Raw genomic sequence first — 14086 nt, 5'->3', positions numbered from 1 at the left:
ATCCGTCCCTCCTCTTATGCTGAGCCTTCACACTCTGTTCTTTTCATGGCATTTATCCTGAAATGCAGTTACTTTACTTGTTTGTTTACTTGCTTTCTGTCTGTATGTCATGCTACAAAATAAGTATGAGCAGAGGGGACAGGTCTCTCTTGGTTTCCCTGTTACCCCAGAGCCCAGCACAATGCCTGCTCAGAGGAGGCACTCAATAAACTTTGATGGAATGAATGGAAAAATGAACAAAACAGTCCATTTGTTACATGTGCACTTTATTTTAATAATCAAAGCCAATAAAAACATGTAAACTCTTCTGGCTTTTGGTCCTGGTTTCAGTTCTTAGCACAGCAGGTCGTAGGCCCATGCTTTGCATATAGTAGACATTCTGGTTACATCGGGGAGGATGGTGATGATGATGATTCGACAATGACGACCCGTATACTGGCCCAATGCTGCCTGAGAAGGACTCGAACCCACTGCCCACTCGAAAAGGAAAGGGCTGCCTCTCTCTAGAGCATCAAGGCTTCTGGGCAATGGTTCTGTCCCACTCATTGACTCGGTCAAATTACCCCAACTGAGCAAAAATACTCTTAACAGGCAATACAGATGGGACAGACGGTGACTTCAAAGATCTAAAAGTCCAAAAATGGGGGATAATACATGAATAGCAAAAAAAAAAAAAAAAAAAGAAGAAGAAGAAAAAGAAAGTACTAGGTGCCCTAAATGCCAGCGGTAAAAAGAGAACTAGGGGGTGGGGGGTGATCAAGAAAGGCTTCATGGGGAAGGTGGTATCAGGGCTGAGCCTAATAGGTGGGTGGAATTTGTACACGTGGTGATGGAAGAAAAGGCATGCCAGATAAAGGGCACAGCATGACCAGAGGCACGGAGGGAAGGAGGCTGGAGAACAGAGGGAGTAAAGGAATCGTGGGAAATAAGCCTGAAAACTAGGTTAGGAGCGGAGAGAGGAGGCCCAAGAAGATCACACTCATCACTTTAGATTCATTTAGCGAGAAACAAAAGTGTTTTAGCCAAGTTTTTTAAACAAGGGCATGGCACAAGCAGCATTGTGTTTTGGGATGAAAGGTCAGCTATCAAAGTCGGACATGATGGAGAGGGGACAGACTGGAGACGGGCAACTCACAGGAATCTGTTCACTCGTGCATCCACGCAATAAATGTTTACTGTGCACCTACTATGTGCAGGCACTGTTTAGGTCTTGAGATACAAAGGGGTGCAAGCAAGAGAGACAAAGATTCCTGCCCTTGAGGAGTTTACATCCTACTAGAAGAAAACAGAAAATAAACAATAGCATCATAAATCAGTAAATTATAAAGTATGTTAGATGCTGGTAAAACCTATGGGGAAAAAGAAAAAGAAAAGGAAAGCAGAGTAAGAGAATCGGGAGTGCTGCGGGGCAGAGAGGGCACAGGATGTGGTATTACATTCAGTGGTCAGGGTAAACTTCACAGAGAAGAAGAGACAGGAACCAAAACTTGGAAGAAGGTGAGGGTGAGAGCCCAGCATATGGGGAGAGGGCCGTGAGGCAGAGGAAGCAGCCAGAGCACAGCCGGAGGTGGAGCGCACCTGGTGTGTACGTGAGTAGCCGAGGGTCGGTGCGCCTGGAGCTGAGTCAGCCAGGAAGAGAGGAAGCAGCGAGTCAGAGAGAGGGGAGAGGGCCGCGGCTTCTTCTCGGGAGAACAGGGGCCAGTGCAGGGTTTGAGCTCCCTCTCAGCCATGAGCAGGGGACTACTTAGAAAGCAACTGCAACCGTTCAGACAGGAGATGTGAGTGCCTCGGACCAGGGCAGCAGCGGTGGATGTGGTGAGAAGGGGCCACGCTCTGGATTTGTGTTGAGGGCACAGTGGACAGGATTCCTGATGAATGGATATTGGGTGTGAGAGAAAGACAGGGGTCGAAGACAACTCCAAGGTGTGTCAGACATATAAAGGTTTCAGTCAATAAGGATCTTTACTAGGGCTGTAGGTCTGACAAGTAGAGGAGGGAACAAATATAAGCCATGTTGTGACAACCAAACGGAAAAGACTGGACCATTCATCTGAACGCAGGAATGGCAGAGAAGGAGGCCACATTCACTGACTCATTCAACACCTTTATTGAGACCAGACTCTGCTGAGCACGTGCAAGGCCCCGAGGGTACAACAGTGAACACGAAGGCACGGTCTCTGACTCGACGGAACCCACACACTGTGGTACTGACGAAGCAAACCAAACATTTTACTGGTAGTCATTTAATTACAATGTTAATAAATTAATATGCAAATATTAGATTGGATATAAAATTAATAAATATGTAATCGTATAACATATGTATAACATAAAATATATAATTTTAATATAAAGTATTAATGTAATTTAATTTTAATAATTTCATTATGTTTAATTATTAAAAACTATGATTTCATATTTGTATTCATTAATATTACGAGCTTCTGTGCCAACCATTGGATTCAACAATGGGGGCTCAAGACACATAGATAAGACACCATCAGAGCACACCATTGTAATCCTGCGTGGTGACCCTGCGTGGTGGCAGCCTTAGCCATGCTGTGCACAGAGGGTGGTGAACACATGGGGATGGAAGCCACCAACCTGCCTGGGGGATGACTTCTAAACTGGCCTTGAAGGACAGGTGGGTGGTGCTGGGGAAGGACAAGACAGCCGGTGAACTAGAGCTGATGAGGGTGTGTGAGGCAGGGGTGCGGTGGGGATCCCTGCGGGGCTGGCGGCCCCAGACAACCGAGCTTTCCAAGCCTGGGCTGTGGCTGCTGGCTCCCGGGGGCGGGAAAGAGGATGTGGTCAGTTTCACTCACCACTGTGTCCCCAGGACCTTGCACGGTGCCTGGCGCACAGTAGGCTCCAAAACTACGTTTTGAGTGGACTAACAGGGAGACCAAGGCCAGCTTCCCAGTTGTGGTGGGAAGTTGAGACGCAGCCCTGGCCCTTGAGAGAATGACCAGAGCTGGGGCTGGAGTTCCGGAAGCACGACGGTGATGCTTGGGGGCCACCCCCAACCCGTACCGCAAGCACAGAAATACCTGTATTTCCTGGATGTTTTCCTCCTCCCTGGTGTCCACCTTCTTCTCGATCCCCTCGCCACGGAGCAAGGCTTCCAGGGTGGTGCTTTCTGAGGTGAACCCATCTTTCTTCAGAGGCAGCTCCACTTCTGAAAAACAAGGACAGAAAAGCAGTGTCAGGCCACTGGAAACAGGAGAGATAGGAGGGAAAGGAAGGGTGGCCCTTGGGGGCATGCGGGAACCGCAGCCCCCGGCAAGGATTCAAGATGCCTGCGATCTCTCCTCCGGGACGAACAGGAACACTGGAGTTCAGCGTTTCCATCTCCAGTTCACAGTCCCAGAGCCAGAGCCCAGCCCTGCCTGCTCCCTCAGAGACGGCGGAGACAGGGCAGAAGGGGCGCCAGAAGCACACGGGGTCAGACGGCCTGCGTCTCTGTCCTGCTTCTGCCACCCTCCGGCTCCGTGACTTTGGGCGAGGCGCTCAAGGATCCCTGAGCCCTTTTGCACGTCTACAAAGTGAGGGCGACAATGCCCAGCACCCCACCAGGCCATTTTGTGGAGCATAAATGTGTTCCTTTACATTCAAGTGCTTTGAAAACTCTAAAGCAGTGCACCAATGTCGGCCTCAAGTTTTATTATCTTCTCCCTCTATGCCAACTCTTGTCTGCCAACTCCGTGACCTCCCCCCGGCCATGCTGGCTGCCCAGCTCCAGTCTGCTCCATGAAAAGCTATTTCAACCTCAGAGAGGCTGTTCTTATCAACTCACCAGGGAAGTAAAGGCCTCTGAAGCCCAGTGAAGAAAAAGAACGAGAGCAGATGCCTAACAGGCCCCTGATCAGCAGCTGGGAGCTGCAGTGCCCGCACACTGGGGCGTCTGTTCTGAAGACATCAGAGTCTGATTGGCTTCGTGGGGCTTGAGATCATGGGGCCACCTGAGCAGTGGCAGCCAGTGCCGGCCCTGCCCATGAGAGAAATCGGAGAGAGAAACTGAACCCCTTTCTCAAGAATTCTTCAACTCCTAACCCAAAGGAGGGTGGTTGAGGGTTTCTTGGTTTGTTTTGGGGTATTTTTTTTCTGTTTTTTTCATTAAAAACAGAAACCTCATGTACAGGCGATCATACTCAGATTTACTACAAAATATTCCTCCAACCTCTCCCCGGACCCTGCACTTCATATCCCCTGCGATTAGATGCGTAGTCCCTACCGTGTATCAGGTAAGATGGGTGCAAGACCATGAGGGGGTGGTGCCGGAGCAAACGGTCAGGGGAACGAATGGCCCATCTGTATGGAGTTTACAGAGGTGTGGACAGGAATTAGGGGACAAGGAATGGGGAAGCACCAGGGCAGTTAACAGTGGGGGATCATGAGCCCTGCTATCCCTGGGGGATAGAAAGAGTGTGTTTGCAAGACCTGGAGAGAGCCATGGAGAGCTCTCGGGCCAGAGAACCCGGGTACAACACACCCAACCTCTCTCTCCTTGCCCTGTCTTCCTGCTTTGCCCTCCCACTGGCCAAGCTCAACCAGAAGCCAGAGGGTAAGGGAGCCTCACTGATACAGCCATTGAGGTCAGCTTCCTGGGGCACAGGGCAGCATAAAGAAGGGCAAAAGGCTGTTCTGGGGGAACAGACAGAAATAACAAGCACAACCAACCCACGTTCCACTGGCCTTTATTCAAATGGAGCTCCACATTCCCCTTCTATCTCCTCCACCAGAGCCAGATGCAGGCTGGCCAGCCCATAAGAAAGGGTGCTCAGGCAGCCCATTAAAACTGAAGAAACTCACACCCATGCATGACCAGCCCCCAGGAGATGATGGTGGGAAGGAGAAACAGTATCTAAAGTCCCTTGAAAGACAAGGTCTTTGGGATTTTCTTACCAAAAAAGGCAAGCAGAGGATCCACCTCCATCAAGAAGTACTACCCCCAAATCAACCACCTCTGAAACTCATTCACCCACTTATTCATTCAACAAATATTTACTGAGCACCTGCTATGTGATGACCACCATGTTAGAACTAGGTACATAGTAGGTGAACCAAATAGCGACCAACCCGGCTTTAGATGGTTGACAATCTAAAGAGACAGAATTGGGAGATTGGGATGGACATATATACACTAATATGTATAAAATGGATAGCTAATAAGAACCTGCTGTATAAAAAATAAATTAAATAAAATTTTAAAACAATAGACATTAAATGCTAAGTAAAAATAAATATGCACTTACAAAATGTCATAAGTGCTACAGAGAAAAGCAACAGGGTGAAATGTGAAGAAAGAATACAGTGTGTGTGTGGGGGGGGTGTCTACTTTAGATCGGGGGTCAAGGAAGGGCTGTGTGGTGAAGTAACATCACACAGAAAAATAGCCAACTGTCTGCTTTGGTGAGTTCAGAGTGTGCAGCTCCAGAGCCTGCTCCAATGACATATTAGTCTTTCTCCCAAGTCACAAAAGGCTTCCAAATGATTAATCTAAAACAATTAAAATATGTTGCCTCATGTCCTGTCCTCAGCCAAAAGAGAACAGCTGTTCACCATCCCTCAGATTTATAATCATCATATATATATTTTTATTTATGAAGTTCATATTTTAGTATCCCCCTTAGCCTTCTCAACACTAAATAAATCCTATTTCCAGAATTGCACAGTATTTTAGAGCTGAAAAGGCCTTACAAATCATCTGCTTTAATCATCTCACTTTCTTTTTCTTATTTTTTTATTTTTTTATTTTGGCCTCACCCTGCAGCATGTGGAATCTTAGTTCCCCAACCAGGGATCGAACCCTTGCCCCCTGCATTGGGAACATGGAGTCTTAACCACTGGACCACCAGGGAAGTCCTATCATCTCATTTTATAAATGAGTCACCTGAGGCTCAGAAAAGTTAAGTAACTTCACTGAAAGCCACACAGCAGGACAAGAATGCAGCCAAAGGATCTTCTTTCCTAGATACGGTTAAGATTGTGACAAGAGCCCCACTCATTGTATTCTTATTAGAAGTTTGCAGGCTCAGGCTGAGTCCCAACAAGCACTGATACGTTTGTGTACACGCGGAGTGCCTGGCACATAGGAAACATTCAAAATGTGTCAGCTGTTATTGCTATGTATCACTTAATCCCCACCGCCGCCCAAGTGCTGAGCACAGTTATCATCCCATTTCACAGATGAGGATGCTGCAGCTTAGGGAGGCTTAAACTTGCTCAGTATCAGACACCTGGTAAGGGGCAAAGTCCAGCCTTGATCCCAACCTGCCTCAGAACCCATTCACCTAATCTCTACGCTATACGGACTTCACCTTGCCTCGATCTGGTCCTTCCCTGAAAAGTCGTTTCCCAAACCTTTGTGCATGTTCACTGCCCTCCTAGACCACCTCCACAGTTTTCATATTTCGAGATAAAGGGCAGACCTTTGCTGAGGCTGAGGGCAGGTCTGTGTCAAGGTCCTGGGCTCTGTTCTATGCCAACATCCCCATGGGGTGTTCACTCCGCACAACGGTACTGAGCTGTCCATCGCTGGTAAACTCCCTCATGCTGTTCGCCCTACTGCTTCTTCTTCCTCCCCTGCTAACCATTCCTCCATCCTGCTTTCCCATCATTCAGTCTACCCTGTTGGTCCTCTGGTCCTCTGATCCTCTGAGATGGGCACAGGGTCAGAAGCACGAGGGGGAAGAGAAGCAAAATGGGAAGAGTGAAATGGGCTCTCCTACACTCGAAGAGCTAGAAGGGACCCCCAACAGCATCTGGAGTCCAATCACTTAACGAGGAAAGTAGAGCACAGAAAGACACAGAGACTTTCCCAGGGTCACAGAGAAATTTAGTGGCATTATCCTTGCCTAATTACCAAAATATTTAATTGGCTCATAGAAGTTCTGCTTTCAGAAACTCCTGGAGTCAAACCCTGGCCTTGCCATGTATTAGCCAAGGGACCACGGGCTGGTTACCTAAACCTCTAAGTCTGTTTCCTTATATGTTAAATGGGGATGATCGTCGTATCTATTTCATAGTGTTGGTGTGAGAATTAAACATGGTACTACACTGCATAAAGAAACTCTGAAAAGATTCCCACAAAAACTAGTGTGAGAAACAGAGTGGAAAAGGAGGCTTACCAATTTTGGCTTTGCTTTTTTTCAATTCAAAACAAGATTCAAAATTAGATCATATAGTAAAGAGCCCGGGATGTTCTAAGTGTCCTAAAAATGTTACATGCTATTATTATCGAAGTTTGAATGATTCTGATTTAATGGCACAGCAATGCTGTCCAATAGAAATATAATGCAAGCCATTCATGTAATTTTAAACTTTTTAGTAGCCACATTAATAAAAGGAAAGAGCAACAGGCACAATTAATCTTAATATATATTTTATCTAACCCAACATATCCAAAACATGATCACTTCAATGTGTAATCAATCTTTTTAAATGATTGCGATATTTTACATTATTTTATTCACATCAAGTCTTTGAAATCTAGTGAGTATTTTACGCTTACAGTGCATCTCAATTCAGATGAGCTGCATTTCAAGTATTCCATGGCCACATGTGGCTGGTGGCTACCATATTAAACACCACAGGTTTACAGAATTAAAAGGAACATTTGCTATGATTTTGCTTCTAAAAAATGGAAGGACGTTAAATATGCTCTTAGTTTTGTCTACTTGATACCCGGCTAAGCACCATTCCAGAACAACATTCTAGCCGACCCCTGGCAAACCCTGGTTTCAAAGCACTATGGGTAAAGCCTGCAAGGTCAGAGTGACAGGCTAACCAGTGCCCTCCCAACAAAGCAGCAGAGGGTACATTCTCTGGCTCCAGACCACAGGAGGTCCCAGAGGGAAGGAAAAATAAGGTAACAGGTCCAAGCTCTTGCACAATGCACGTCCTAGACACGCTCCCTATGGAGCCCTTAGGGATTTCATTGATTCGTTTTTATTCTAATACAGCTCATCTGGATATAAGATTTAATAATTCTTTAAAAGCGTATTCATTTTGACCCTTGCACAAATTTGGGGACCGCATAACCTGACAGGAGCCATCAAACACTTAACATTAAAAGAAAATGGTCTAAAACACAAACACCTAATTCATCTTTAAATTAGCCTGATTTTATACACATGGATACAAACCCACGGATCGGTACTCTCTCCGGAGCGGCAGCAGCTGTCACCCAAGCCAGCCACCTCCCCAGGCCCCCGTACGCAGCACTGCCTGCACTTCTAATTGGGAACAGAGATACTCCTTGGGTGACTTCCAGCACGATCCATCACACCAGAGACAGCTTCTGTGCAAGCTGAAGCAAATCAGTTTCCAAATAAGAAAAAACCTCTCAGACAAACAAGGATTGAAGCATAGAAAGTCTTGGAAGGAAGGAAGGAAGGAAGGAAGGGAGGGGGGGAGGGAAGGAGGGAGGAAGGGAGGGAGGAAGGAAGGAAGGAAGGGAGGAAGGGAGGAAGGGAGGGAGGGAGGGAGGGAGGGAGGAAGGAAGGAAGGAAGGGAGGAAGGGAGGAAGGGAGGAAGGAAGGAAGGGAGGGAGGGAGGAAGGGAGGGAGGAAGGAAGGAAGGAAGGAAGGAAGGAAGGGAGGGAGGAAGGAAGGGAGGGAGGGAGGAAGGGAGGGAGGAAGGAAGGAAGGGAGGGAGGAAGGAAGGGAGGAAGGGAGGAAGGGAGGAAGGAAGGAAGGGAGGGAGGGAGGAAGGGAGGGAGGAAGGAAGGAAGGAAGGAAGGAAGGAAGGAAGGAAGGAAGGGAGGGAGGGAGGGAGGGAGGGAGGGAGGGAGGGAGGAAAGGAAAGCACAAATAAAAGCAAAACAAAAAAAGAAAAAGTCACCAGTGAAGAGCAATGGCTTCTCCCCAGGGCTGTGGACAGGGCAGCCATCCTCTCGGGTGGAGATCAAAGCCACAGGCTTTTGACACAGGTGCTCCAAGTCTGCCACCCAATGCACCAAATGCAAGGCTTCCACTGGGTTGTTGGAACCACTGAGCTCATTAACAGGATGCAGGCAAGACGAGGCTGAAAGTGCAACATGGGAGCACGGTGAGTAATTAAATCCCAGGTCATTTAAAAATGCAAACGCTTGGGTGTCACAGGCTCACGGAGCCTCTGAGTCCTCGTGCATTTTTTGCCTCAGGATGGAGGACTGGGAACCTGCAAGTCATATATGGATTACAATAAAATATGCCATATAAAAAACAGATTAAGACAGTTCTTCTTTGGGGACATATACAAAGAGAGGAGCTGTCTGTTAGCTGTCGAGTTTGCAAGAGATACCATCTTTGGGGAGGCTGTGCTCTGCCAACAGACAGACTGCCCCCAGGGAAATCGTGGTGAAACACCCTGACAAGGCACATCCATCCGTCCATCCATCACGGGCGCTCTCTGACGCAGGAGCCTGGAGATAGAGTTATGGTGCAAAGGAGGTGGAAACCCCACAGACAATGGCAGACAATCCTCCTGCTACATCATGAGTGCTCAGATTTTTTTTTCCACCTGACGCTAGTTTTTCTTTAAAAATACAAATGTGCGGTTTTCTCTTCTGGCCACTTACTATTTTGAGGAGTTACTCTCATCACATTTCCGTGGGTTTATACATCAGCTTACACCAAGGAGCAAGAAGCTTAGGAATCATTTTTTCATTTATGCCCAACAGACTCTCGGGCTCACGGGGAAGGAGAGGGGTATTGTTATCTCTCACCCTACGGACGAAGAGATTGGAGGGGACCAAAGCCCTGATTTCCTGAGATGGTGGCAGGCCCAGGAATCCATCTGTGCATTCCTCGGGGGTGCCACTTTCTTGGCTGCGTTTGACTCCCTGCTTTGTGATTCATGAAGCTCAAAATAGATGAGGTTCACAATGAGGACCCATCGCCCAGGCTGCACCCTGCAGGCCCTCGTTACTGCTTCTTTTAGAAGCCCAAGATATGCACACAACAGGAGGCCTGATCATGGCCCCAAGAGCCCTGTGGTCCCCACTCTCTGCTGTGCCTACCCACTCACCCCTAAGCCAACACGCAATGATGGGCCCCTGGAAGCAGCACCCAGAGGTTGGCAGCATAGATAAGCATTCCCTCACCCCGAGACACAGAAAAACACCCACACTATCAAAGGAAGCTCACCACTGGGCTGGTCAGCAGACCACGTCAATACAACTTAGCAGGAAGGTGAGGGAGCGGAAGGACGGTGGGAATGGACTGAGTGGTGAAATGATTCAAGGGAATACAGATTGCTGGAAAGTGCAAGAAGCTGTCTGGGGTGAAATCTCAGCTCTTGTACCCTACACTGCACACTTGGCCTTGATCTCCTCACCTGTACAACAAAGCCCACTTCCCGGTGTTTTTACAGGGCCAGATGAGATAATGGATATACAGCGTCTGCACAGGGACGATGCTCAATTCATGTGAGCCCCCCCTTTTCCCCTTCTAAAGTCTCCTTCTCCTTGCACTTCTCAGCAAAACTCCTCACCTTCTGACGCTCTCAGACCATCAGACATGGTGAGACACAGCTCCCTGCAACTGGGCGTGGGCCCAGGGGGAATGGAAGCGAGGAAGCCAAGTCTGGAGCAGTTAAGAGGACAGAGGAGGCTGAGGACGGGACTCAGCTCACAGGCCGAGATGCTGCTCCGATCCCAGGGGGGTCCATGCTGCAGATTTGGAAATCACAGCAGAACCATGTGGAAGAGGCCTTGCTCTACTCATTCATTTTACAAATAATCATTGAGCACTTACTATGTACCAGGCTCTGTTCTAGGTGCTAAGGACACAGCTGTGAACAAGAGACAGAAATTCTTGCCCTCATAGAAGTTATATTCTAGTGGGGGAGAAACAAGACATAAACAAGCAAGACCCACAGTATGGCAGATGGTAATCAATGTTCTGGAGACAGAGCAGAGGAGGGGAAGCTGGAGCATCGGGGGTTATGGGAGGGCGGTTCCACTTTTAGATGTGGCCAGGAAGGCACGAGCCTGAAGGAGCAGGAAGGAGGCCACGCGGCTAATAGGAAAGGACGTCCTAAGCAAAGGCGCCATCGCGCAAAGGCCCTGAAACTGAGGCCTATCTGCCCAGAGCACAGTGAGCCAGGGAAAGGGTAGGAGCCCAGTTCAGAGAGTTCTGGGGCCTGAACGGCTGTGTAGGCCATTGCGAGAATGCTGACTTCTAATTCTGAAGCCATTGGTAGTTTCAAGCAAAGGGTGACATTATGATGCCTATGTATATTTTTTAAATTTTATTTTATTATTTTTTTATACATCAGGTTCTTCTTAGTTATCTATTTTATACATATTAGTGTATATATGTCAAGCCAATCTCCCAATTCATCCCACCACCACCACTACTCCCCCCGCCCGCTTTCCCCACTTGGTGTCCGTATGTTTGCTCTCTATGTCTGTGTCTCTATTTCTGCCTTGCAAACTGGTTCATCTGTAACATTTTCCTAGGTTCCACATATATGCGTTAATATACAATATTTGTTTTTCTCTTTCTGACTTCCTTCACTCTGTATGACAGTCTCTAGGTCCATCCACGTCTCTACAAATGACCCAGTTTTGTTCCTTTTTATGGCTGAGTAATATTCCATTATATATATGCACCACATCTTCTCTAGCCATCCGTCTGTTGGTGGGCATTTAGGTTGATGATGGCTATATTTTAACAGGATCACTGTGAAGTCAACTGAAGGAAGGTGAGGGCAGAGTGAGGAGACTAGTTAGGAGTGACTGCAGTAGGTGTGGAGCCCCGCCAACGAGCCGGCGCTTAGGAGAGGGCCCTGTCCTCATGGTGCCTATGTCCTGGTTGCTAGATACAGCCAGAGGGCAGGCCCCTAGCCCCTGAGCAGGGGGCATCCCCACACAGTGAAGGAGGCTGGGTGGCCAGTGCCAAGGGGCACAGGTACAGAGCCATACCGGAGCAAGTCCACAGAGGAACGGTTCTCAGAGAAGAAGGCAGATCAGCCTAGGCCAAGGGCAGGAGAAAAGACCCAGCCAGACAGGCCTGGCCCAGCGCCACGGGATAACAGGCGTTAGTAAAACAGAGAGGAAGCCTTCCAAGTTTATCTCTGTGCTCTGGACAATGTATGCAAGAGGACTCAGTTCTGGGACACAAGGGGTGAGCTTGGGCAAGCTGTGGTTCTGGGAAAGGTAGATCCCACAGCCAGACGCCAGGTCTTTTCTCCTCAGGATAGAAGATACTAGACTCGGGCTTTTAAGAGACTCTAAGGCAGGGCTTCCCTGGTGGCACAGTGTTTGAGAGTCCGCCTGCCGATGCAGGGGACACGGGTTCGTGCCCCGGTCCGGGAAGATCCCACATGCTGCGGAGCGGCTGGGCCCGTGAGCCATGGCCGCTGAGCCTGCGTGTCCAGAGCCTGTGCTCCTCAACGGGAGAGGCCACAACAGTGAGAGGCCCGCGTACTGCAAAAAAAAAAAAAAAAGACTCTAACGCAGACTGTGTTCCCATTCTGGCCAGACAGCACACACTCTTCCAGCTGGGCAGTGAGCTGCCTGCAATGAACACATGCTGGGGACAGAACAGGGTCGGCTGAGGCCCCCTTGGCCCACCTAGCAGCACTGCGTGGAGGTGGCATCATAGTGCCAAGTCCTCCAGCTCCACCCTCCCACTGGACCCTCAGAACAACCCCGGGAAACAAGCAGAGCAGCTGCCATGATCTGCATTTCAGATGAAGAATCAAGGCCAGAGTGGTTAGGTGACTGCCCAAAATCACACAGCCAGTGGGTGGAGAGGTCTGGACTTGAACCCAGGCCTTGTGATTCCTATTTGAGGGCTTGTCTCCTGCAGAGCACAGCTGTTCGACATAATGAAGGCCCCTATGGGCTAAAACCAAAGAGAGGCAAGATGGCAAAGCTGGGACAGGCCCCACGGGCCAGGCTGGGTGCTAGTTGGGGAGGCCAGGTCAGCGGCCGAAGGCTCCGCCTCTCCCACTCAATCTCCCTCATCCGTGCAATGGGCATGATGAGAGCTAAGCCATGTTCTTCAAGCTTGGGAACAGACACCAGGCACTTTTCTTTCCTTCATCCCTTTAATAAATCTTTGCTGTCCACCTATCATGTGCCAAGTCCGGTGCTGGGTGTTGGGGATACAGATGAAGGATTGGGTGGGCCTCTGCACCCAAAATGTGCGCCTTCCAGCAGGGAGAGATACAAGTGAAAAGGCCCTGGCGTAACAGGGCGACAGCCTTACAACCTACACTCTAAACATGGTTCCCCCAGGTCCAACTGAAAAACCCAGCCATGGAAACTCTGCAGCAGCTGTGCACGCCGCCACCCAGCCGACTCCCAGCTGCCGCCCATTTCCTGGGCCAGCCCAGGCTCCCAGAGCCCTGCGAGACTCGAGCAGTGTCATAGGCCCAGGCCCAGTCCCCCGGACCCAGCGCCTTCCCCCAGACTGCCAGGAGGGCACAAAGCAGGGGCCGGAGTGGCCTGCCCACCTCTCTCCAGCTCACGAGGCCAACAAGAGCTGTGAAAAAGCTGCTGTTGCCGGCCTCCAGGATGGATGGCTGCAGCTCTGACACTGCAGGAAAGAGATAAATGACTGGTCATTTCCCCCTGATGCACTTGAAGGCATCCATTCTCCCCGCCATACCACGCTCAAGGAACCCCCTCGCAGAGACAGATAAGCACTGACATATGGGGTGGGAGCTCAGCGTCCTTCCCCCTTGGAAGGACACAGCCAGACTCCTCTGTGGGCCAGGGGAAGGTCACGCTGTCCGTTGGCTCACACCTGGCTGGGGGCTCCACGGGTCCCTGCCCCCGCCTCCCCCAGTCTTGCCCACCCCACCTGGCTCATCCCTGTGAGGCGCACACAGGAGACGGGGAGGCGGGGCCAGAGGGAGCCAGCTGACAGGCTCATCGATCTCAGGCCACATGCTTGGCACATCGGCAGCGTTCCGTAAGTTGTTCCCGGGCTGGGAGGGTGCTGGAGGAGTCGGCGGGACTGCCTCGAGGAGAAGAGAAATCGCGCCGAACATCAGAGAGAAAACGGTGGAAGAAGCCCGGAGATTATTAAAATGTGGGCCATGTACAAAAGCAGTAGGGAACTAATTAAGATGCAGGATTTTCAAAAGC

The 14086-nt window shown here is 49.5% G+C and overlaps 1 protein-coding gene across 3 annotated transcripts in view; it reads right to left on the bottom strand.

The window, feature by feature from the left end:
* DPF3 (double PHD fingers 3) overlaps positions 1–14086 on the bottom strand; it is a 253145-nt gene that overhangs the window by 71903 nt on the left and 167156 nt on the right. For all 3 annotated transcript variants that reach the window (XM_073800290.1, XM_073800291.1, XM_073800292.1), the window contains exon 4: positions 3051–3178. In XM_073800290.1, the coding sequence (XP_073656391.1) occupies positions 3051–3178 (128 nt within the window). The remainder of the gene's footprint in view (positions 1–3050; positions 3179–14086) is intronic.

The sequence above is a fragment of the Tursiops truncatus genome, chromosome 2, assembly GCF_011762595.2.
Source record: "Tursiops truncatus isolate mTurTru1 chromosome 2, mTurTru1.mat.Y, whole genome shotgun sequence".
Classification (NCBI taxonomy): Eukaryota; Metazoa; Chordata; class Mammalia; order Artiodactyla; family Delphinidae; genus Tursiops; species Tursiops truncatus.
This window is presented reverse-complemented; position numbering and strand designations above follow the sequence as displayed.